This window comes from Oncorhynchus mykiss, chromosome 20 (genome assembly GCF_013265735.2).
Source record: "Oncorhynchus mykiss isolate Arlee chromosome 20, USDA_OmykA_1.1, whole genome shotgun sequence".
NCBI classification, from domain to species: Eukaryota; Metazoa; Chordata; class Actinopteri; order Salmoniformes; family Salmonidae; genus Oncorhynchus; species Oncorhynchus mykiss.
Genome location: NC_048584.1, coordinates 682,613 through 706,064, shown reverse-complemented (window position 1 = coordinate 706,064; position 23,452 = coordinate 682,613). Strand labels below are relative to the sequence as shown.

General features: G+C 44.7%; 1 protein-coding gene across 1 annotated transcript in view; it reads right to left on the bottom strand.

Moving 5' to 3' along the window:
• LOC110498792 (potassium voltage-gated channel subfamily C member 1-like) overlaps positions 1 to 23,452 on the bottom strand; it is a 50,289-nt gene that overhangs the window by 6,917 nt on the left and 19,920 nt on the right. The window contains exons 2-3 of the mRNA XM_036955580.1: positions 8,383 to 9,358; positions 6,120 to 6,305 (exon numbers count right to left, since the gene is read on the bottom strand). Coding sequence (XP_036811475.1) covers positions 6,120 to 6,305; positions 8,383 to 9,358 — 1,162 coding nt within the window. The remainder of the gene's footprint in view (positions 1 to 6,119; positions 6,306 to 8,382; positions 9,359 to 23,452) is intronic.

Sequence of the window (23,452 nt, the reverse complement as noted above, 5' to 3'; positions counted from 1 at the left end):
CCCGTCACGGCAGACTAAATAACTTTTGTTGCCCGCTTTGAGGACAATACAGTGCCACTGACACAGCCCGCTACCAAAACCTGCGGACTCTCCTTCACTGCAGCCGATGTGAGTAAAACATTTAAACGTGTTAACCCTCGCAAGTCTGCAGGCCCAGACGGCATCCCCAGCCGCGTCACAGCATGCGCAGACCAGCTGGCTGGCTGGTGTTTACGGACATATTCAATCAATCCTTATCTGAGTCTACTGTTCCCACATGCTTCAAGAGGGCCACCATTGTCCCTGTTCCCAAGAAAGCCAAGGTAACTGAGCTAAACGACTACCGCCCCATAGCACTCACTTCCTTCATCATGAAGTGCTTTGAGAGACTAGTCAAGGACCATATCACCTCCACCCTACCTGACACCCTAGACCCACTCCAATTTGGTTACCGCCCAAATAGGTCCACAGACGACGCAATCGCAATCACACTGCCCTAACCCATCTGGACAAGAGGAATACCTATGTCAGAATGCTGTTCATCGACTACAGCTCAGCATTTAACACCATAGTACCCTCCAAACTCGTCACCAAGCTCGAGACCCTGGGTCTCGACCCCGCCCTGTGCAACTGGGTACTGGACTTCCTGATGGGCCGCCCCCAGGTGGTGAGGGTAGGTAACAACATCTCCATCCCGCTGATCCTCAACACTGGGGCCCCACAAGGGTGCGTTCTGAGCACTCTCCTGTACTCCCTGTTCACCCACGACTGCGTGGCCATGCACGCCTCCAACTCAATCATCAAGTTTGCAGACGACACAACAGTAGTGGGCTTGATTACCAACAACGATGAGACAGCCTACAGGGAGGAGGTGAGAGGCCTCTGTGTGGTGTCAGGAAAATAACCTCACACTCAACGTCAACAAAACAAAGGAGATGTTAGTGGACTACAGGAAACAGCAGAGGGAGCACCCCCCTATCCACATCGACGGGACAGTAGTGGAGAGGGTAGTAAGTTAAGTTCCTCGGCGTACACATCACGGACAAACTGAATTGGAAAACATCTAGCATGCAATGCATACTTCCTTGATGTCTACAGTATTCTCTCTGGTATACAATTTGGTTTCCTCTCAGGTTATGGATGTCACTGCAACCTTAAAGGTCCTCAATGATGTCACCATTGCCTTAGATTTTAAGCAATGTTGTGCTGCTATTTTTATTGACTTGGCCAAAGCTTTTGATACAGTAGACCATTCCATTCTTGTGGGCCGGCTAAGGAGTATTGGTGTCTCTGAGGGGTCTTTGGCCTGGTTTGCTAACTACCCCTCTCAAAGAGTGCAGTGTATAAAGTCAGAACATCAGCTATCTCAGCCACTGCCTGTCACCAAGGGGGTACCCTAAGACTCGATCCTAGGCCCCACGCTCTTCTCAATTTACATCAGCATAGCTCAGGCAGTATGAAGCTCTCTTATCCATTTACATGCAGATGATAGTCTTATACTCAGCAGGCCCCTCCCCAGATTTTGTGTTAAATGCTCTACAACAAAGCTCTCTTAGTTTCCAACAAGCTTTCTCTACCCATAACCTTGTTCTGAACACCTCCAAAACAAAGGTAATGTAGTTTGGTAAGAAGAATGCCCCTCCTCCCACATGTGTTTATTACTACCTCTGAGGGTTTAGTGCTTGAGGTAGTCACCTCATACCAGTACTTGGGAGTATGGCTTGACAGTGCACTGTACTTCTCTCAGCACATATCAAAGCTACAGGCTAAAGTTAAATCTAGACTTGGCTTGTACATGGAAACACTATATTATGCCATGTCTTTTCAGACCCAATTAAGCTAAAAGATCATCTGAACCTAGAAATATATTTTTCCACTGTAGCTTTCTTTACACGGAATCTAAGACTTTGGTAACACTTGTAGAGTGAAAAAAGTAAACTAGTATGGATAACACAATAAACATATTTACTTGTCAGTTTAACCCTAGTTAGAAGTTGGGTAAACTGACATGGAAAGGCATATCTAACGTCAGGTGGTTTAAATGGACCCCCACTCTCAGAAGAAAGGGTACGGTTAGGCTACAGTATTGTTGCTAGGGGTACTAAAATAACAATACCCACCACTGGTCACCAACCGGCCGATCGCGGTCGACTTGTCCATATCCATGCATTTCTAGCCGATCGCGGTCGACTTGTCCATGTCCATGCATTTCTAGCCGATCGCGGTCGACTTGTCCATATCCATGCATTTCTAGTCGATCGCCAAACATTTCTGTAAAAAAAACAACGATAAAGCCTTGTGTTCCCATTTTTTTAAATGAGTCTCAAGCTGTTGGTGGTAAGTGCAGCCAATTCAGCTGCCCTGCGCACCGGGTCGGCAAACTGTTGCAATTTCAAGTTTTCTGAAGGTGCCTCCCTGGTGGGCCTGGAGAGGAATTCAAGTGCAATATGCCACCGCTGGCCAATCAGACTGTGCAGATGACCGAGTCTGCAGTAACGTAGCAGGTATCAAAGAAAGCTACGGCAAACTTGATACTGTGAGATTTCAAAACCGCGACCATCAACGAATACAGCAAATAGCTGCTGTTTTTTTGTGTGAGTTCATGTTTCGGCACCGTCAACACTTTCATAACCCATAAAATGCACGTTTTTCCTATTTCCACTCAGAGCTACAACAAACGGTGCAGCAGTAATGAATAGTAGTACTCGAGGACCAGGGTTGGGGAACACTGATATAGAGAGACTTAAAATGCTACTAAAATAATTTAAGGACTGCATCTGCAAAGATCTAAGAAAGAAACCATGGGCACACCAGTTTGAGAGCGCAATTGGGAATCCCACTTTATAACAAAGAAGGGAACACATCGTTAAGCCATTATTATTTCAGCTGAGGCAAATATTTTGGGTTCGTTCACCTCATTTCTAGCCGTTTGGTATTCAATTCAATTTTTGGTCAATATGAGATTGAAGAGCAATGCTGCTCAGAGGCATTTTATTATTGGTTCAGGTTCACATGGATGCAATGATATTTCACTAGTATTAAATGTTACACATTTCAGGTTATAGAGGGAGATCAAGGTTCTGTGGTCCTTGAATCACCCTACAGCTATCAATACTTTAAGAAATGTTGAGGGCTGAAGGTTGGCATATAGAATTGGCACAAATATCGTAACGGGGAAGAACTAACTCCTAAAATGTTCTGGGTGTTATAGCCGTCTCTCAAATCAAACCCTTGTACCGCGATAACAAGAACATTAATTCAGTAAACACTGAGTGGCATCCTAACACCCTCTACGGCTTCCTGCTTAAAATGGCCTCCTTTTTGGTTTTAAAGAGGGATTAAATGTAGGTTTTATACAAAAAAAAAAAAAAAAACATCACCAAAGCAGTCAGAGGCTTCCAAGAGAGGAGTTCAACAACTCAAGGCTTGCGTACCTTAAATCAGTGTATCCCAACCTTGGTCTTTGAGCACTCCCAATAGTACACATGTGTACAGACATGCACACCTGATTCAACTTGTCAGCTAATCATCAAGCCCTCAATGAGCTCAATTGAGGTGTGTTTGTCCAGGGCTACAACAAAAATGTGTACTGTTGGGGGTAATCGAGGACCAGGGTTGGGAAACACTGCCTTAGTTAGCAAGTTGTCAGTCAATCGGACTGTCATAGTCCCGAGTCGCACAGCGGTCTAAAGCACTGCATCTCAGTGCAAGAGGTGTCACTACAGTCCCTGATTTGAATCCAGGCTGTATCACATCCGGCCGTGATTGGGACTCCCATAGGGCGGCGCACAATTGGCCCAGCGTCGTTTGTGTTTGGCCGTGGTCGGCCATCATTGTAAATAAGAATTTGTTCTTATCTGACTTGCCTAGTTAAATACAAGTTAAATAAATAAAATAAATACAAATATTGTCTGTCTGGCAGTGTGATGTCAGAGCCAATCAGTGTTTCAGTCACTAGGTGCAGCTTACTGTATCGCTTTTGAACTACTCAGGTCACTACACTACAGACACATGATAATATGACTGAAAATGTTGTTCTAGTCCTGTGACCTCGGAGGCTCTGCTGACCCCACTGACCTTTGACCGCTGAAAGACGGCCACTGTTCATCATCGTATTCAAAAGCATCCATTATGCACGCATAGCAGGAATATGTACATGTCGTACCATGATAGAAATATTTGAGACTGAACATTTCGGCCAATGCAAAGGGAGATTTCTCCAAAGAGCGATGTGTCTTTTGTTGTCTGTCAGGGTGAATGTCAGCTGGGTACCAGTGACACAAAGAAATAACATAGACAACAGCAACACAAACACTCAGATGGCAAGAAAACGTTTGATTTGATTCGGAGTAGGACAGAGACACAGTGTAAAGTGTAAGGAGGAATAAGCCAACATACAAATGCGTGAAATGATACAACCTGAAGAGAGAGACAACAACACAGAGCACATTAGACAACGTGTGACCCGCTGTTCCTGATACCCTGCATTAAATATGGAAAACACAACGTAGATCGTTGTTTCATAACATAACTTTTGTTACTCTTTGTACGTGTATGGACAAATGGTTGGTGTGTGTACATTATATGACCAGTTATTATAAGATTGTCATTGAGTTCATACTTCATATGATGTAATTGTGGCGCATCAGGCAGAGGTTTAGTTAACAACAAAAAAGATCAGGTTATTCTGAATAATAGATTATTCTGATTGGATGATACTCTGAGCAACAGAATGCAATTGGCTTTGATATTCGAATTACAGTTTTACCCAACCTTAGCTCAATAGCTTAGTGATGTTGCTTCCTGTGAGTGTGTTCTGTGTCCAAGTGTGTCTGTGGGTGGAATGTTTGAGTGGCAACTGCCAACAATCAATGTCATGGAGCTGAGAGAACATTAAATGTTTGGCTGACGGATTAAGTAAAAAAATGATGAAAAAACAGGGTTCCATTTTGGTTACCTGTGATTTTAAGGTGTTACCTCTTGGCCTATAGTTTTGGAGGTGGAGTTTGCATTGAGGTCCTGATGTAGCAGAGACCCTTCCAGCTTATAACATTCTTCAGCCAAAGGGGAGTCTGGGCCGGCTGACAGGGCTGGTGCCTGTAGTTTAGTGTCAACAGGGATGTGGAGGGTTTGGGAGGAGTGTAAAGGAGAAGCGTTTGATGCAGGTTTGGATGTAGGTGGTTAAAAAAAAAGTTTGTTGCAGCGATAAAGAAATGGAATGCGGTATTGGATTTCAGAATGAGCAGAACAGTATACATGGGGTAAACAGGGGTAAACAGGGGTAAATAAGGTGTGTTTTGGAGAGGAAAGAAAAGGAAGGGGGAAAAGAATGGGGGCCAAAGAGAGAGGGTGGGGGGGGGCATGAAGTTGGAGTCAAAGCCAAACAAGGAGGCGGAGGGGAGACGAGAGGGAGAGGGAGAGCATGAAGTGGGAGTCAAAGCCAAACAAGGAGGTGGAGGGGAGACGAGAGGGAGAGGGAGAGCTTGAAGTGGGAGTCAAAGCCAAACAAGGAGGCGGAGGGGAGACGAGAGGGAGAGGGAGAGCATGAAACAGAAGTGACGAGAGGTAAATGAATGCACGGTCAACTGTCTGGGTCCAAGAGACAGAGATAGAGAGAAACAACGAGAGTGAGAGATGGAGACCGAAAGAAATACAAGGACAAAATGGAGGATGACAATTTGAGGCTGTGAAAGGGGGACAGAAAATACAGACAGGAGGAGAGAAAAGGCGGTACCAAGTGGATGAAAACATGGACAGTACGGAGGTGGATAAGTGGAAACACAGAGCGGAAGAGTAAAGGTGTTTGTGTAAGGTAGGGCGTTGTTGTGTCCTGTCAGAACATAGAGTTCCTCCCTGTCACACAAACACAGTCATGTCTCTTCCCATGATGCTGTTGGCCGTTGCTTGTGTCTGCCTGTGTGTTCTCTCTAATGAACCACAAATCAGTTCCCATATATGCTGTATTTGATCATGTATACATAATTAGTGTGTATGTATTTGTGTCTTGTGCACCTTCTCTGTTGGCATCGTCTATATAGGGAGTATCTGTATCAGTGCCTGTGCCTTATGGCATCTTATGTGTAGCTCTGTTGACTACGTGGTGTGTGTTTACAGTTCCGTCCGCTGCGGGACCGACATACCTTTCCGCACATTCCCATCTGTGGCACGGAATTCCCTGGTGTTGAGCAGGAAGCAAGCACGGTCCTGCTGGTAGCGTTCCCGTGTTGTTCGGGCACCCTCTCGCTCCGGACTCAGCACCTGGTCAATGGTGGGGCTGTCCTCGTTCGCCAGGACCGCAGTGGCCGCGTCACCGTTCTGCTTGGACTCTTTTGGAAAAGAAGGGGAGATGGGGAAAGAGGGGAAGGGATAGCAAGGGAGAAGGAGAGAGTAAAGGGGAAGGAAGGAATAGGAGAGTAGGAGTGAAGTGAGGTATCTGGATAGTAGATGATGAAGGTTGTGATGGGAGACTGAGGCCAAACTGGGCTGTGTTTCCATATCCACACTAGCATACTACTTAGGATGCATGCCCATTACATTGCTTCATTCTACATAGTATGTTAGTATGGGTATTGGAACATATCCCGAGGGGAGTAATTGCTTGCTTGATGATTAAATTGATCCAATCAGAGAGCTTGCTGTTGTGAGCTTAGGGGCTTTGATTGGCTGCTATATCTGAGGTTTTGTTTTGGCACCTTGGCCCACCAATACAGAAATCATGAATCCCCAGTCTCCCAACACTGGAAAAAAGTGTGTAGGAAAATAGTCAAAGGAATAGGGAGAGGAGGTGTTACTACAAGCTACTGATCACAATTGAATACTGTTGATGAGATACATAATCAGAGACAGAGTCAGTAAAATAGCCTCCAACTGGGCCAAATCTAATCCCAAACTATGGTGTCCTACTAAACAAAAACACAATGCAATAGGCTATTTTATTAGGACTTAAACATAAATTATCTTTTCACTGTGTAAAAAGTAAATGGCATTAGTGAAGAGCAGTCGTTTCAAATGGAGGCTAAATGCACATGATGTTGCTGAGGGGAGGACGGCTCATAATAATGGCTGGAACGGAGCCAATGGAATGGCACCAAACATGGAAACCATGTGTTTGATGTATTTGATACCATTCCACCTATTCCGCTCCAGCCATTACCACGAGCCCGTCCTCCACAATTAAGGTGCCACCAACCTCCTGTGGCTCTATGTAGTTTAGAGCTCAGTACCAGCCGAGTACCATCTTAAGCTACTGTGTTTTCTAAAACACCCACATATACATTCTACTATGATATGTAATTGATAATTGCCAATGTGTCAAAGTTCATGTCTATCCTGGCTTAGCAAGACGGCATGGTATACTAAACACTGGACATAGTGATAGAAGAGGTGGTTCGGGGTGCGAGTTGATGCTACAGGGTGGCTGGTGCGTATATGCTCAGACACAGCAGTCAAATTATCTCACATGACTTCCTGCTCATGAACTTACTGACAACCTACAACAAAACTCTTATAAAAGAGAGTGTGAAAGATAGAGAGAAAGTGGTGGGGTACTATAGGTGCTGATGCAATAAAATACTATAACTGCAGACTCACTGTTGATTTCTCAACAAAATACACAACATGTGCCATATTGTCGTGTGTGGATATTGGGTTCATAGGTCATACACAATCATGCCAAATGAAATAGGAAGTACTGCACATTTAACCTACTAAATATTTCAATTAAGTTTTTCTACAATTTTTTGTCTAACATTTAAACCAAACCATTGAACCAAATGTATGTATATTAGGCTGTTGTGAAGAGATCCAAATGAGATTTTAAAGTACTGTGTTTGTTTTATGCAGACAGATGGAGGCCTGTCGGCAAAAGTGGACTCACCAGTTGATCATAAATTACCTATGAGTTCTGATGGGTTAGCTATCTCTCAAGGGCAGATTCAGAATCAGCCCCGCTCTCTCAAAGGCAGATTCAGAATCAGCCCCCCTCTCTCAAGGGCAGATTCAGAATCAGCCCCGCTCTCTCAAAGGCAGATTCAGAATCAGCCCCCCTCTCTCAAGGGCAGATTCAGAATCAGACCCCCCCCCCCCCCCCCCCCCCCCATCCCTATCAGAGTCACCCACAAACTGTGAAAATCCCTGTCCCAAGTTTGATTGAATGGATATCTATTGACACTAAACTGTACAATTTGACAACATCTTTGCCAAAAATATAATATCTTGCCAGGGTAATTTGAGTTCTACGCCCTTGTTGGAGGCCAGTGGTGGTGTGCCCAGATGCTCAGCGAAGCTCCATGTTGTGTTTACAAACTAATACCAATCTTATGAGTCAAGGTCGAAGCAATTTTGTTAACTTGCAGTCTGTGTCTTAAAATAGGGGGCTGAGGATTAAAAATAGAAATGTCTCACCTCGGTTGATCTCTATGATCTCCTCTTGAGCGAGGGGGCAGTCAAGGCCTCCGGACCAGATCACCTCGCCGAGTACATTACCCAGGATCCTATGGGGCGAGGCAGTGGCCAGGGCAATGGCGTCGGGCTTGCAGTAGTTGGGCGAGCCTGGCATGGTGGGCCGGGGGATGTGCTTGCCCTTTTTCTTGGGCAGCTTCTGCTTAGCCATGGCCAGTGAGTAGTACATGCCAAAGTTGTTGACGATGACGGGCACAGGCATGGCGATGGTCAACACCCCCGCCAGGGCGCACAGCGCGCCCACCAGCATCCCCGACCACGTCTCGGGATACATGTCCCCGTAGCCCAGAGTGGTCATGGTGACCACAGCCCACCAGAAGCCAATGGGGATGTTCTTGAAGTTTGTGTGTTTGGCAGCCGTAGGGTCGTCGGGGTCTGCGCCGATGCGCTCGGCATAGTAGATCATGGTTGCGAAGATGAGCACTCCGAGAGCAAGGAAGATGATGAGCAGGAGGAACTCATTGGTGCTCGCGCGGAGCGTGTGGCCCAGGACGCGAAGTCCCACGAAGTGGCGGGTCAGCTTGAAGATACGCAGGATGCGGACGAAGCGGACCACACGCAGGAACCCCAATACGTCCTTGGCGGCTTTGGAGGACAGGCCGCTCAGCCCCACCTCCAGGTAGAAGGGCATAATGGCAATGAAGTCGATGATGTTGAGGGTGCTCCTGAAGAACTCGACCTTGTCCGGGCAGAAGACCACGCGTGCCATCACCTCAATGGTGAACCAGACGACGCACATGCCCTCCACGTACGTAAGCCAGCTGTCGGTCACCACCTCGTAGACGATCACCTCGCGAGTCACGTTTCCCTCCGTCACGTTCTCCGTCTTGTTGTAGATGGTGTTGAAGGCCTCATGCGTCTCCATGCAGAATGTAGAGATGGAGATGAGGATGAACAGAAGGGAGACGAATGCGCAGTACTGGAGGAGAGGAACAGAGAGAAACAGAGAGTGGAGGGACAGAGAGTGGAGGGGAAAGGCCAACAGACAGAAGGAAAATAGAAAGTTGAAGATAGAGGGACAGTAAAGGAGAAAAGAAAGAGGAAGGAGAGAAGGTTTACAGTCATATACAAACAACAGAGCTAGAAAAACAGATGGTGTATTATTCAACAGTTTGTCAGCCCCTACAGGACACTGCAGGGCATTGCTCGATCAGATGAGATGAGGCCAGATTATTAAACTGGACTAGACTCCTAAGTGGGATAATGCTGACCTTGAAGGTGACTGCAGGGTCAAACTGGACCGAGCACTGAGGGATACTCAATCTGACGATCATAAAAAATGCTGCAACGGTCACCGGCATGACAGCCCAAGGAAAAGCAGTGGAATGGAGGAAAGCGGGAGGAGACCTGGCTGGAATGAGAATACAGACGACTACTGTTTCATTGGCGCAGCACGGACACAGAGAAAAGGGGAGTAAAAGAAAGGTGGAGAGGACACAGAGAAAAGGGGAGTAAAAGAAAGGTGGAGAGGACAGAGAGTAAAGGGGAGTAAAAGAAAGGTGGAGAGGACAGAGAAGAAAGTGACGGGGAAACAGAGAATACGGTCGTAAAAGGATTAAACGGATGAATTATAAATATCCATGTATCTCAGAGTGCACTGAATGGGTTTCAAAATCAGGATGGGGCCCCCGTCATACTGAATGTTCAACATAAAGGGCCTGAAACATGTGTCATTGAGTCTGTTTGTGGCCCAGCATGATTCATTGTGGTCCCAATTCATGTTCCAATAACTAGCCAGATTATTTGAAAATATGTCATGTTGAAATAACAATTCACACAAAGTGAAAGGACTGACAGCCCGATTGTACATTATGTATTGGCCACCATTTTGACCCTTACAACTACTATATTAATCATACAGTGAAAATCCCTAAAGCCCAAAGTGCTTGAGATAGCGTTCTATTTTAACACTTCATTTCAAGGTAACAATAATGGGGAGCCAATACTCCCCATTCAGTCATGTAATTAACCCCCTACTTTTAAAGAGTTCTGCGAATGCAAAAATTTCTAAAACACTCTACAATCACCCTCCAATTAGCCAGATAGGTACTCTGTATACTCCTTATAATACCACTACCACTATTATGGTGCTACTGTATAAAGCTGTATGATTGGTAGCTGAGTAAATGTCAATACGTCCTGTGAGATCCTCTTCATAATACCTTAGAAGTAGATTTATTATACGTTTTGAGCAATGCATAACGCCTTACAATGCACGACATGGGTGCTAAAAACTGGTTGATAAAATCAGACGGTACAACATGAGTACAATCAGTCAGAGACATCCAACAAGACCTCAAGCTGAATGAATCAAATCAAAGTTATTTATAAAGCCCTTCGCACATCAGCTGATATCTCAAAGTGCTGTACAGAAAACCCAGCCTAAAACCCCAAACAGCAAGCAATGCAGGTGTAGAAGCACCCTCTTGAAGGGTTCATTTGAGATAACCAAACAGGCAGACTTCATTTCAAACTATATTATAGGTCGCCCTATATGTACTAAAACTGAACGACAACATCCAGTTTATAACAAGTAATTTAACCATATATGGTTGCAGTGGTCCTGTGTGGCTCAGTTGGTAAGACTGTGTTGTTAGCAATGCCAGGGTCATTTGTTCAATTCCCACAGGGATCACAGACACCAACTAAAAATGTATGTACTCCACTGTAATGTTACTCGCGTTGGATAAAAGCATCTGGTAAATGGCACATATTATCATTAGCTAATTAAAACATACAGTGCATTCAGCTATTTAATCTGGTTTCCGAGCTGGTCGATATCATATCAACGATATCATAACCGCCATCGATAAGAGACATTACTGTGCACCCATATTCATTGACCTGGCCAAGGCTTTCGACTCTGTCATTCATCACATTCTTTTCGGCAGACTCAACAGTCTTGGTTTCTCAAATGGCTGCCTCGCCTGGTTCACCAACTACTTATCAGACAGAGTTCAGTGCGTCAAATCGGAGGGCCTGTTGTCCGGACTTCTGGCAGTCTCTATGGGGGTGCCACAGGGTTCAATTCTCAGGCCGACTCTTGTCTCTGTATATATTGAACGATGTCGCTCTTGCTGCTGGTGATTCTCTGATCCACCTCTACGCAGACGACTCTCTGCAATTATATTCAATGTGCAAGGCAAAATTGAGGCTGTGATTAAGAAGTTGGAGCTCTTCTCTGTCTGCATTAACAAGGACAACACACAGGTCTTTCCATCATTGTATGATTTTTTGTGTGCAAATGAACTCAAGCTTACGGGCAATGTCAAATGTGATATAGTGAAGCACCTAAGTGAGCAGGTACTTTCCTGAAATGGATGACACAAACAACTGGATTCGTTAACCCTTTCATGCCCTGCCTCCAGTCCACTTACCGACATCTGAACAAGAGAGCCTTATCGAAATTGCAACAAGCGGTTCTGTGAAAATTTTATTTAACCAGAAGCCACTGCCAAAATTCTGGATTGGGCTGCGCTCAGAGTTACATGCCTTGGCAAATCGCGCTGTTATGACACTGATGTCCTTTGCAACCATGTGCCTATGTGAGAGTGGATTCTCAGCCCTCACTAGCATGAAAACTAAACACAGGCACAGACTCTGTGTAGAAAATGATTTAAGACTGAGACTCTCTCCAATACAACCCAACGTTGCAGAGTTATGTGCATCCTTTCAAGCACACCCTTCACACAATTTATGATGAACAAGTAAGGTTTTATCTGTAAGATGGTTAAATAAAGAGCTAAATTATTGATTATTATTTTTTATTATTTGTGCCTTGGTCTTTGCTCTTTGTCACTTCCAACGAGCCGGGTTGTGACAAAAACTTAAACTCTTTCTTATGTTTAATAAATGCATTCTACATAGTGTGTGTGTGGCAGGCTTACAATGATGACAAAAAACAGCATTTGAGAGTGCGCTGACACTGGTCCTAGAGGTGGTATGCAGCTGGAGGTTTAATGTTTGAAGGGGTACGGGACTATAAAACATTTGGGAACCACTGCCATAGGGGAACCATTTTCGGGCTTCTGAAGAACAAGAAATGTGATTGCTCTTTGAAGAACCATATAAACCAGAAATGTTTTGTCCCTCCAGGGCAGGAATTGAATAGCCCTGCTGTATAGTTATAAGCCTTATTTGCACATTTCCCAGAGTGCCTTTCGAGTGAATTTTAGAGTTACCAATACCACCCATGACTGTGTTTGCTAGTGACGGAGAAATAGTTGATGCATTCATTCAGTTTCATCACCAAGTGAGATCCTAAGTAAATATGTTGTCATTAAAATGTCATTGTTAAGACAAAAATATTTCAAGAGGCCTTTTATTGAGGGCCTATTATTACACTAATACAGTGGCCTGAAACTCCATACTACACCTGCAAGTCACATCATGATAGCTTGCAAAGTGATGTGTAGTCAATCAATCCCTATACCAGTCTGATGTTCCCACATGCTTCAAGAGGGCCACCATTGTTCCTGTTCCCAAGAAAGCTAAGGTAACTGAGCTAAACGACTACCGCCCCGTAGCACTCACTTCCGTCATCATGAAGTGCTTTGAGAGACTAGTCAAGGACCATATCACCTCCACCCTACCCGACACCCTAGACCCACTCCAATTTGCTTACCGCCCAAATAGGTCCACAGCCGATGCAATCTCAACCACACTTCACACTGCCCTAACCCATCTGGACAAGAGGAATACCTATGTGAGAATGCTGTTCATCGACTACAGCTCGGCATTCAACACCATAGTACCCTCCAAGCTCGTCATCAAGCTCGAGACCCTGGGTCTCGACCCCGCCCTGGGCAACTGGGTACTGGACTTCCTGACGGGCCGCCCCCAGGTGGTGAGGGTAGGCAACAACATCTCCACCCCGCTGATCCTCAACACTGGGGCCCCACAAGGGTGCGTTCTGAGCCCTCTCCTGTACTCCCTGTTCACCCACGACTGCGTGGCCACGCACGCCTCCAACTCAATCATCAAGTTTGCGGACGACACAACAGTGGTAGGCTTGATTACCAACAACGACGAGACGGCCTACAGGGAGGAGGTGAGGGCCCTCGGAGTGTGGTGTCAGGAAAATAACCTCACACTCAACGTCAACAAAACTAAGGAGATGATTGTGGACTTCAGGAAACAGCAGAGGGAACACCCCCCTATCCACATCGATGGAACAGTAGTGGAGAGGGTAGCAAGTTTTAAGTTCCTCGGTATACACATCACAGACAAACTGAATTGGTCCACTCACACAGACAGCATCGTGAAGAAGGCGCAGCAGCGCCTTTTCAACCTCAGGAGGCTGAAGAAATTCGGTTTGTCACCAAAAGCACTCACAAACTTCTACAGATGCACAATCGAGAGCATCCTGGCGGGCTGTATCACCGCCTGGTACGGCAACTGCTCCGCCCTCAACCGTAAGGCTCTCCAGAGGGTAGTGAGGTCTGCACAACGCATCACCGGGGGCAAACTACCTGCCCTCCAGGACACCTACACCACCCGATGTCACAGGAAGGCCATAAAGATCATCAAGGACATCAACCACCCGAGCCACTGCCTGTTCACCCCGCTATCATCCAGAAGGCGAGGTCAGTACAGGTGCATCAAAGCTGGGACCGAGAGACTGAAAAACAGCTTCTATCTCAAGGCCATCAGACTGTTAAACAGCCACCACTAACATTGAGTGGCTGCTGCCAACACACTGACACTGACACTGACTCAACTCCAGCCACTTTAATAATGGGAATTGATGGGAAATTATGTAAATATATCACTAGCCACTTTAAACAATGCCACCTAATATAATGTTACTTACCCTACATTATTCATCTCATATGCATACGTATATACTGTACTCTATATCATCGACTGCATCCTTATGTAATACATGTATCACTAGCCACTTTAACTATGCCACTTTGTTTACATACTCACCTCATGTATATACTGTACTCGATACCATCTACTGTATCCTGCCTATGCTGCTCTGTACCATCACTCATTCATATATCCTTATGTACATATTCTTTATCCCCTTACACTGTGTATAAGACAGTAGTTTTGGAATTGTTAGTTAGATTACTTGTTGGTTATTACTGCATTGTCGGAACTAGAAGCACAAGCATTTCGCTACACTCGCATTAACATCTGCTAACCGTGTGTATGTGACAAATAAAAGTTGATTTGATTTGATTTGATTTAGTTCCTATTGGAATCCAGCCAGTGAGGGGATATCCAACATTTGGTATTTTTATTCACCTGCAAGTGGCATTCAGAATGACTGCCAGCGTTGGGAAGACTAAGTTATGAGAATACTTTAAACATCTAAACTGGAACAAACATTTCAGTAATGAGTCCAATAAATTCAAGTAACAGTTTAGAAAAATTTGAGTAGCATAAGGTTAATGAATCAATCAATGTGCATGTGTAACGGGAGTCGTCGTCTGAAGAAGAGGAATCGGACCAAAGCGCAGCATGGTAAGTGTTCATGCCTTTTATTGTAACCGAACACTATACCAACATAACAAAGAGAAACGAAACCGTCCTGTCAGGTGCAGAAAACACTAAACAGAAAATAACTACCCACAAAAACCATGTGGGAAAAGGCTACCTAAGTATGATTCCCAATCAGAGACACCGATAGACAGCTGTCCCTGATTGAGAACCATACATGGCCAAAACAAAGAAATACAAAAACATAGAAAAGGGAACATAAAATGCCCACCCAAATTACACCCTGACCAAACCAAAATAGAGACATAAAAAGCAGGGCGTGACAGCATGCAAAAACATAGATGTTGAAGCAAACAATTCTAAAAATCAACTTCAATAAAGCATGCTGGGAAATATGATAAAGATAGGTGTGGTTTTGGTTCAACTCTGGGTGTTATCTTTTTACATGTGCTATGAAAGGGCCACATCTGCAGGCTTCCATACATTTCAAGAACCTTTAAGAATTCCGAAGATCTGTAGATGCCACGTAGGGGACCCCACAGCTAACTCAAAGGTTCTTAATCTGGCAAGAGTTCTCCAAGGAACCTTAAGAGCTGAGGAAGAAGCATTTAAGAACATTTATTTTCTTCAGTGTATATAATAAACAATTGAAGTCAGAAGTTTACATACACCTTAGCAAAATACAAGAATGTGAAATGTCAGAATAATAGTAGAGAGATTTATTTCAGCTTTTATTTCTTTCATCACATTCCCCGAGGGTCAGAAATTTATATACACTCTATTAGTATTTGGTAGCATTGCCTTCAAATTGTTTAACTTGGGTCAAACGTTTCGGGTAGCCCTTCCACAAGCTTCCCACAGTAAGTTGGGTGAATTTTGGCCCATTCCTCCTGACAGAGCTGGTGTAACTGAGTCAGGTTTGTAGGCCTCCTTGCTCACACATGCTTTTTCAGTTCTGCCAACACATTTTCTATAGGATTGAGGTTAGGGCTTTGTGATGGCCACTCCAATACCTTGACTTTGTTGTCCTTAAGCCATTTTGCCACAACTTTGGAAGTATGCTTGGGGGTCATTGTTCATTTGGAAGACCCATTTGCGACCAAGCTTTAACTTCCTGACTGATCTCTTGTATTGTTGCTTCAATATATCCACATAATTTTCCTACCTCATGACGCCATCTATTTTGGGAAGTGCACCAGTCTCTCCTGCAGCAAAGCACCCCACAACATGATGCTGCCACCCCCGTGGTTCACGGTTGAGATGGTGTTCTTCGGCTTGCAAGCCTCCCCCGTTTTCCTCCAAACATAACGATGGTCAATATGACAAAACAGTTATATTTTTGTTTCATCAGACTAGAGGACATTTCTCCAAAAAGTACAATCTTTGTCCCATGTGTAGCTGCAAACCGTATTCTGAGAGTTTCAGCTGTAGTGTTAATTTGATGGTGTTGGTGGTAATGGTGGAGGCAAGATTTTCTTCTCGTAGGATAATAAACGTTTTCTGATTCGGATATGATGATGGTGGTGGTAGTGATGATAGTTAGTAATACTACTCAAAGTACAGCTGGTCATAACACTTTACGGTCACCATCATTTTCATGTGTATGGAAAACATTATACAGTAGATGGTTTTACCATCAAGGTATGCTAGCCTTACCTGAGAGGCATTTATCTTCTCTGTTTGTTTCTCTCTTTCAGTCTCTCTCTCTACTACTCTCTCTAACACACACACATGTACACAGTAGACTTGGGTACACATAGCAACAAAAAACGCCTAACACAGTAAAATGGGTAGAACATCTGATCTTGTATGTAGGCTGTACAGGGGGGGGGGGCAGAAAAGAGGGAGGGAGTGGGGGGACCAGTTGATCTAACAACCACATGTAGGGAATGACAGGAGAACATGAGAGGGGGGTTAGGAGGATATAAATGGAATAGAGGAAAACAAAACACTAAAACATGACCAAAAGATAAATGGATGTGTTACCAGAGGACAAGACCGGACAATCTGAACATCCTCTCGTGCCTGTATTACTTAAGTCGGGTAGGACGTGTTAGTGGAAGGCTAGGCTAGGCATTGGCCCAGAGCTAGCATAGGTTAGGCTAGGCATTGGTCCAGGGCTAGGTTAGACTAGTTATTAGGCTAGTGGTAAAAAACAACAACATGCAACACCAGGGAAGACAGGAAAAGAGGAGGTAGATAAAAAAATACCTATCTTTTACCAAAAATGGTTGACCAAATTCCTAAAATTGTTTGAAAGGTAATGGGGTCAATTACAGTACGTAAATCCTATAGAAGTAACGTATGCCTTTAACACATTTTGAATCATAAAAAACGATCAAACAATGGTTAGCATACAATGCAACAACCTGTATATGTTTATAGTAATACCCTACTGTACTGTATATGTCATATACACTAAGGTGAGATTTAAACATTCTAAACAGTCATGTTTAGAAAAGTGGTGTAAAACTTACCCTGCCACAGTAGTAGCTGTATAAACTATAACACTCATACAGTAGTAATAGTATGCGTTATTTCCTCAATGATAAACATGTAGATCTGTACACCAGATCAAAAGATAAAAGCATCACACCAGTCCGGATGTGATTACATGCAGTAGTCGGAAAATTTCATACACCTTAGGACTTTTTTGTCCTTAAGCCATTTTGCCACAACTTTGGAAGTAGGCTTGGGGTCATTGTTCATTTGGATATGTTTATTTTTGAACCATTCCATTGTAGATTTTGCTTTATGTTTTGGATCATTGTCTTGTTGAAAGACAAATCTCCGTCCCAGTCTCAGGTCTTTTGCAGACTCCATCAGGTTTTCTTCCAGAATGGTTCTGTATTTGGCTCCATCCATCTTCCCATCAATTTTAACCATCTTCCCTGTCCCTGCCGAAGAAAAGCAGGCCCAAACCATGATGCTGCCACCACCATGTTTGACAGTGGTGATGGTGTGTTCAGGGTGATGAGCTGTGTTGCTTTTACGCCAAACATAACGTTTTGCATTGTTGCCAAAAAGTTCAATTTTGGTTTCATCTGACCAGAGCACCTTCTTCCACATGTTTGGTGTGTCTCCCAGGTGGCTTTTGGCAAACTTTAAACAACACTTTTTATGGATATCTTTAAGAAATGGCTTTCTTCTTGCCACTCTTCCATAAAGGCCAGATTTGTGCAATATACGACTGATTGTTGTCCTATGCACAGAGTCTCCCACCTCAGCTGTAGATCTCTGCAGTTCATCCAGAGTGATCATGGGCCTCTTGGCTGCATCTCTGATCAGTCTTCTCCTTGTATGAGCTGAAAGTTTAGAGGGACGGCCAGGTCTTGGTAGATTTGCAGTGGTCTGATACTCCTTCCATTTCAATATTATCGCTTGCACAGTGCTCATTGGGATGTTTAAAGCTTGGGAAATATTTTTGTATCCAAATCCGGCTTTAAACTTCTTCACAACAGTATGTCGGACCTGCCTGGTGTGTTCCTTGTTCTTCATGATGCTCTCTGCGCTTTTAATGGACCTCTGAGACTATCACAGTGCAGGTGCATTTATACGGAGACTTGATTACACACAGGTGGATTGTATTTATCATCATTAGTCATTTAGGTCAACATTGGAACATTCAGAGATCCTCACTGAACTTCTGGAGAGAGTTTGCTGCACTGAAAGTAAAGGGGCTGAATAATTTTGCACGCCCAATTTTTCAGTTTTTGATTTGTTAAAAAAGTTTGAAATATCCAATAAATGTCGTTCCACTTCATGATTGTGTCCCACTTGTTGTTGATTCTTCACAAAAAAATACAGTTTTCTATCTTTATGTTTGAAGCCTGAAATGTGGCAAAAGGTCGCAAAGTTCAAGGGGGCCGAATACTTTCGCAAGGCACTGTATATCAATCAATGTCTTGTTAGTTTATTTATTTTAAAGAACATTCAATGCAATGGAATTGAATATAGGCTAGTATACGGTATGTACATGGTCTACTACTCACACATCAACATATTCAGAATACAACATGACAACTACATTTACAAACTGCACGCTAATGCATGTAAAGGTAAATAAAATAGAATCTATGAGAAAGTGCAGCGAATTAGCATACTATGCTCTACGGTTCCCTGTGGGAATAACGCAGGTAATATACATTGCAGGAATGTAGTCCAATGACCTTCAAGCCTCAGTAGTCTCTCTGCAAGGCCTGGAATTGGATTGGGAAAGATCATCAACATAAATTGGAGGGGTACAGAGAAAAAGTGTTTGAGAGAGAGATGTGATTGTGTGGGTATGGAAAGAAGTGAGGGAGCAAATGTCTGTAAGGAAGGTTGGGAGAGCATTTTCGCTAACCCTTTTCATAACCTCAACCTCAGTCTCCTCAGTCTCCTAACCTTCTAAGTTAATGCTCCTAACCTGCTGCGTAAATTCTCGTCAAAGTGGCGTGAAAAGAGTGTTTCCCTTATTTTGACAGTACTACCAGGACCTGCCGGTGTCACCATGACAACCACTGCATGAGCTAGACCATCTCTTCTTTCAGCACCAAGGACAGGGATTATTAGCCAAATACTGCTCCTCCACTGCCTAACACTGCTGGGTTTTAGGAAGCGAGACTCTGCCAACACTGTAAAACCAAGTGTTTAGGATCTGAACACATAACCTTCCGGTTTTGTCTCACCAGGGGTGATGGTCAGATTTGCATTTATCATCGAAGGAATGAGCATTACACCAATACCTGTGGTCTGGAGCGGGATCAATTTGGAGGTGGATGGTCCGTCATGGTCTGGGGCGGTGTGTCACAGCATCATCGGACTGAGCTTGTTGTCATTGCAGGCAATCTCAACGCAGTGCGTTACAGGGAAGACATCCTCCTCCCTCATGTGGTACCCTTCCTGCAGGCTCATCCTGACATGACCCTCCAGCATGACAATGCCACCAGCCATACTGCTCGTTCTGTGCATGATTTCCTGCAAGACAGGAATGTCAGTGTTCTGCCATGGCCAGCGAATAGCCCGGATCTCAATCCCATTAAGCACATCTGGGACCTGTTGGATCGAAGGGAATGGCCCCCCATTCCCCCCAGAAATGTCTGGGAACTTGCAGGTGCCTTGGTGGAAGAGTGGGGTAACATCTCACAGCAAGAACTGGCACATCTGGTGCAGTCCATGAGGAGGAGATGCACTGCAGTACTTAATGCAGCTTGTGGCCACACCAGATACTGACTGTTACTTTTGATTTTGACCCCCTCCTTTGTTCAGGGACACATTATTCAATTTCCGGAACTTGTGAGGTCTCAGTTGTTGAATCTTATGTTGAAAACAAATATTTGCACATGTTAAATTTGCTGAAAATAAACGCAGTTGGCAGTGAGAGGACGTTTCTTTTTTCGCTGTGTTTAGATACTGTATTATTAGTGTGCATTAACTGGAAGGCACACATTTGTTGTGTTGGTAAAACACTGTAGTAAGCAGAACAACAGTTCCCATTGGGTTCCATTCAAGTGGTAGACAGGGACCCCTCTGCTGCCAGCCACTCCTCTGCTGCCAGTCACACCCCCACCACCCCTGCCTCTTACCTTGGTGGTAAGGGGGATCTGGTGACAGCTACCTGGGGGGAAATGAGGGAAAACGCAGGGCAAAGCAGCGCCAGATATACTGTATATACAGGAGGAAGTGTGGAGGAAGGAGCACTGGCAAAGTCAGCACCCCAGGTAGATGAGACCGAAGAGGGGGAGAGGAAGAAGACCCAGCAGTGGAGCGAGACTCAGGCAGGGGTCACTCAACGTGGGGTGTGATTGAGATGCGTGTGTGTGTGAGTGGCGACTGGCATACGCACGTGAGTTTGTGTGTTTCAAAATATTGTGTTTGGGCTTAAGAATACGTGTGTGTGTGTTACATGTGTGTGTGTTTACACGAGTGTGTGAGTGTGTAACCTACACGTGTGTGTGCACGTGTACTGTATATGTACTGTACACTGGAGACACACACCAAGGACATGAGTAGAGAGAAGTAGACTGGATGGTAGCCACAGGATGTTACTAATAAATCAGTCCTCTCACATGCTAGTCTCTACTGTGTTGTTAAATGACACACACCAAGGACATGAGTAGAGAGAAGTAGACTGGATGGTAGCCACAGGATGTTACTAATAAATCACATGCTAGTCTCTACTATGTTGTTAAATGACACACACCAAGGACATGAGTAGAGAGAAGTAGACTGGATGGTAGCCACAGGATGTTACTAATAAATCACATGCTAGTCTCTACTATGTTGTTAAATGACACACACACAAATCGTACTCAATGATTAACACGGCACATGTCCATTTCATTTTTTACTGTGGAGTCCAACATAACAAGCAAATGAGTTTGGAGCGTAATATGCGTAGTTTGTCCTTATGACACAGCCCCCCTTGCCCTCTTCATCCCTTCATCCTCCACCTCTCTTCTCCCAACCCACCTCGTCTCTCCCCCCGTCCCCCTGCCCCTCCCCCCGTTCCCCTGCTTACATCGTCTGAAAGCTATTTTTGCAAAGCTGTCACTGTTCTATTACCTTGGATGACTGAGTGTCTGTCAGAAAAGACACTGAGCACACAGATGAATTGCAGATTCCCGCGGTTTATGAGCCACCTGTTACATTTCAGAGATCTAACCAGAATCAGCCCACTCACTCGCCACCCCAACCTTCACCGGCCAAAAGCCAACGAAGAGTTCAAAATAGGCAAATCTCCAGGTGAATAAAAATGTCCTCGTAATCCTAGTGCCTACGTTGTGAGAACACTCAGAATTGTGTGAGGACCATGAACCCTGTAGCCCCTTTCCTGCATCCGATGATCTAAAGCCCCATCTTCGGCCTCATGTGGAATGTTATTCATATTTTTCACTATTTCATCATTAACAAAGTTTTTTTTTATGATGAAAATCCTGTGTTTTTATATCAAACAGATTTGTTATATTTCAGTCTTCTGTGATGAATAAAGCTTAGTATTGGGATGCAAACTCAACATTGACTACACCTCAACTCTATATCTGACATGGTACAGGTGTCTTTTTTTAAAGCTCATAATGTGTGTGAGGTGTATACTTTTGTTTCAAAGAAGATTTGTTTAAAACTGCCAAGAATCATTCTGTATGACCCTGATTAGCCCATTGTGTTAAAAAGGTGGTGCATATGGGGCTGTACAATTTAAATCCTTCCTGGGACATTTTAATAACCCTTCAATATGACACAATATGACATTTTTTGTTTGCTTGCTCGCTCTTTCCTCTACAGCGACTTACGTGTTGGAACCATCGTGAGCTAGCAGATGGTCACACAGGAATTGTTCTAGTGTCGCACCCTCCCCACTAATGTAATTTTCCATTGGAATGAGCAGGGCTCCAGCTTGACTCTTGTAGTGCCACAGAGAGCTACAGTACAGCGGAACCGAACGTCAAGCATAGTCAAACCATGCATACTCACTCACAAACCTTATACCAGTCCAAATGTACAGATGTACTACATCTGGGTCTTACCTTCATACCTGATAGTACAAACTGGCCATGACTGACCCAGCAGACCAGGACCAGCTGCACAACACCATGTCCTCCCAAGGAGCCTACATTGGTAGGCATGAGGAATTGCTTCGTGAGCTGATGGAGGGGGTCCAAACGTTGGCTGAGCGCCATGACCGGGCGTTGGTCATGCTGCTGGTGTCACGTCCTGACCTTAGTTCCTTTTTTATGTCTCTATTTTGGTTTGGTCAGGGCGTGAGTTGGGGTGGGCATTCTATGTTTTGTGTGTTGTGTTTTGTGTGTTGTTTTTCTATGTGTTTGGCCTTGTCCCAATCAGAGGCAGCTGTCAATCGGTGTCTCTGATTGAGAACCATACTTAGGTAGCCTGTTCCCACCTGTGTTTGTGGGTAGTTGTTTTCTGTTTTTGTATTCTGTACCAGACAGAACTGTTTCGGTTTCGTTCATTCTCTTTTGTTGTTTTTCCATTCAGCGTTCAATTCATAATAAAAGATGAACATGTACGACGCTGCACCTTGGTCCTTCTTCAACCCACGACAGCCGTTACAGCTGGAGCAATTCCGTGGGTCGTCTGGGGTGCAGCCTGCCATGCCCCTCAGCAACTCGGCGGTTAGCTGCGCCGTCCCACCAGCCATTCCTCCATCCCGGGAGCCCCGGTTACCTCCTCCGGAACGCTTTAATGGAGAGCCGAGAAACTGTGGCATGTTTTTAGCTCAGTGTGCCCTCATTTTCGAACTTCAGCCTCCGTCCCCTCGGATCGCTCCAAAATAGCCTACCTCATCACGCTGATGTCTGGAAGGGCTCTCACCTGGGCTACCGCCATATGGGAACAGCAGCCGGACATATGCGTGAGCCTGGAGGGGTTCGTGGGAGAGGTGAGGAAGGTCTTTGATGCCCCGTTCTCCAGGAGAGAAGCTGCCCGGAAGCTAATCCAGCTCCAACAGGACGCCCGCACTGTAGCCAGCTGGATTTCCATGCATTGGCAGCAGAGAGTGTGTGGAACCCAGAAGCACTGTTTGACATGTTCCTGCACGGCGTCTCAGAGAAGGTTAAGGACG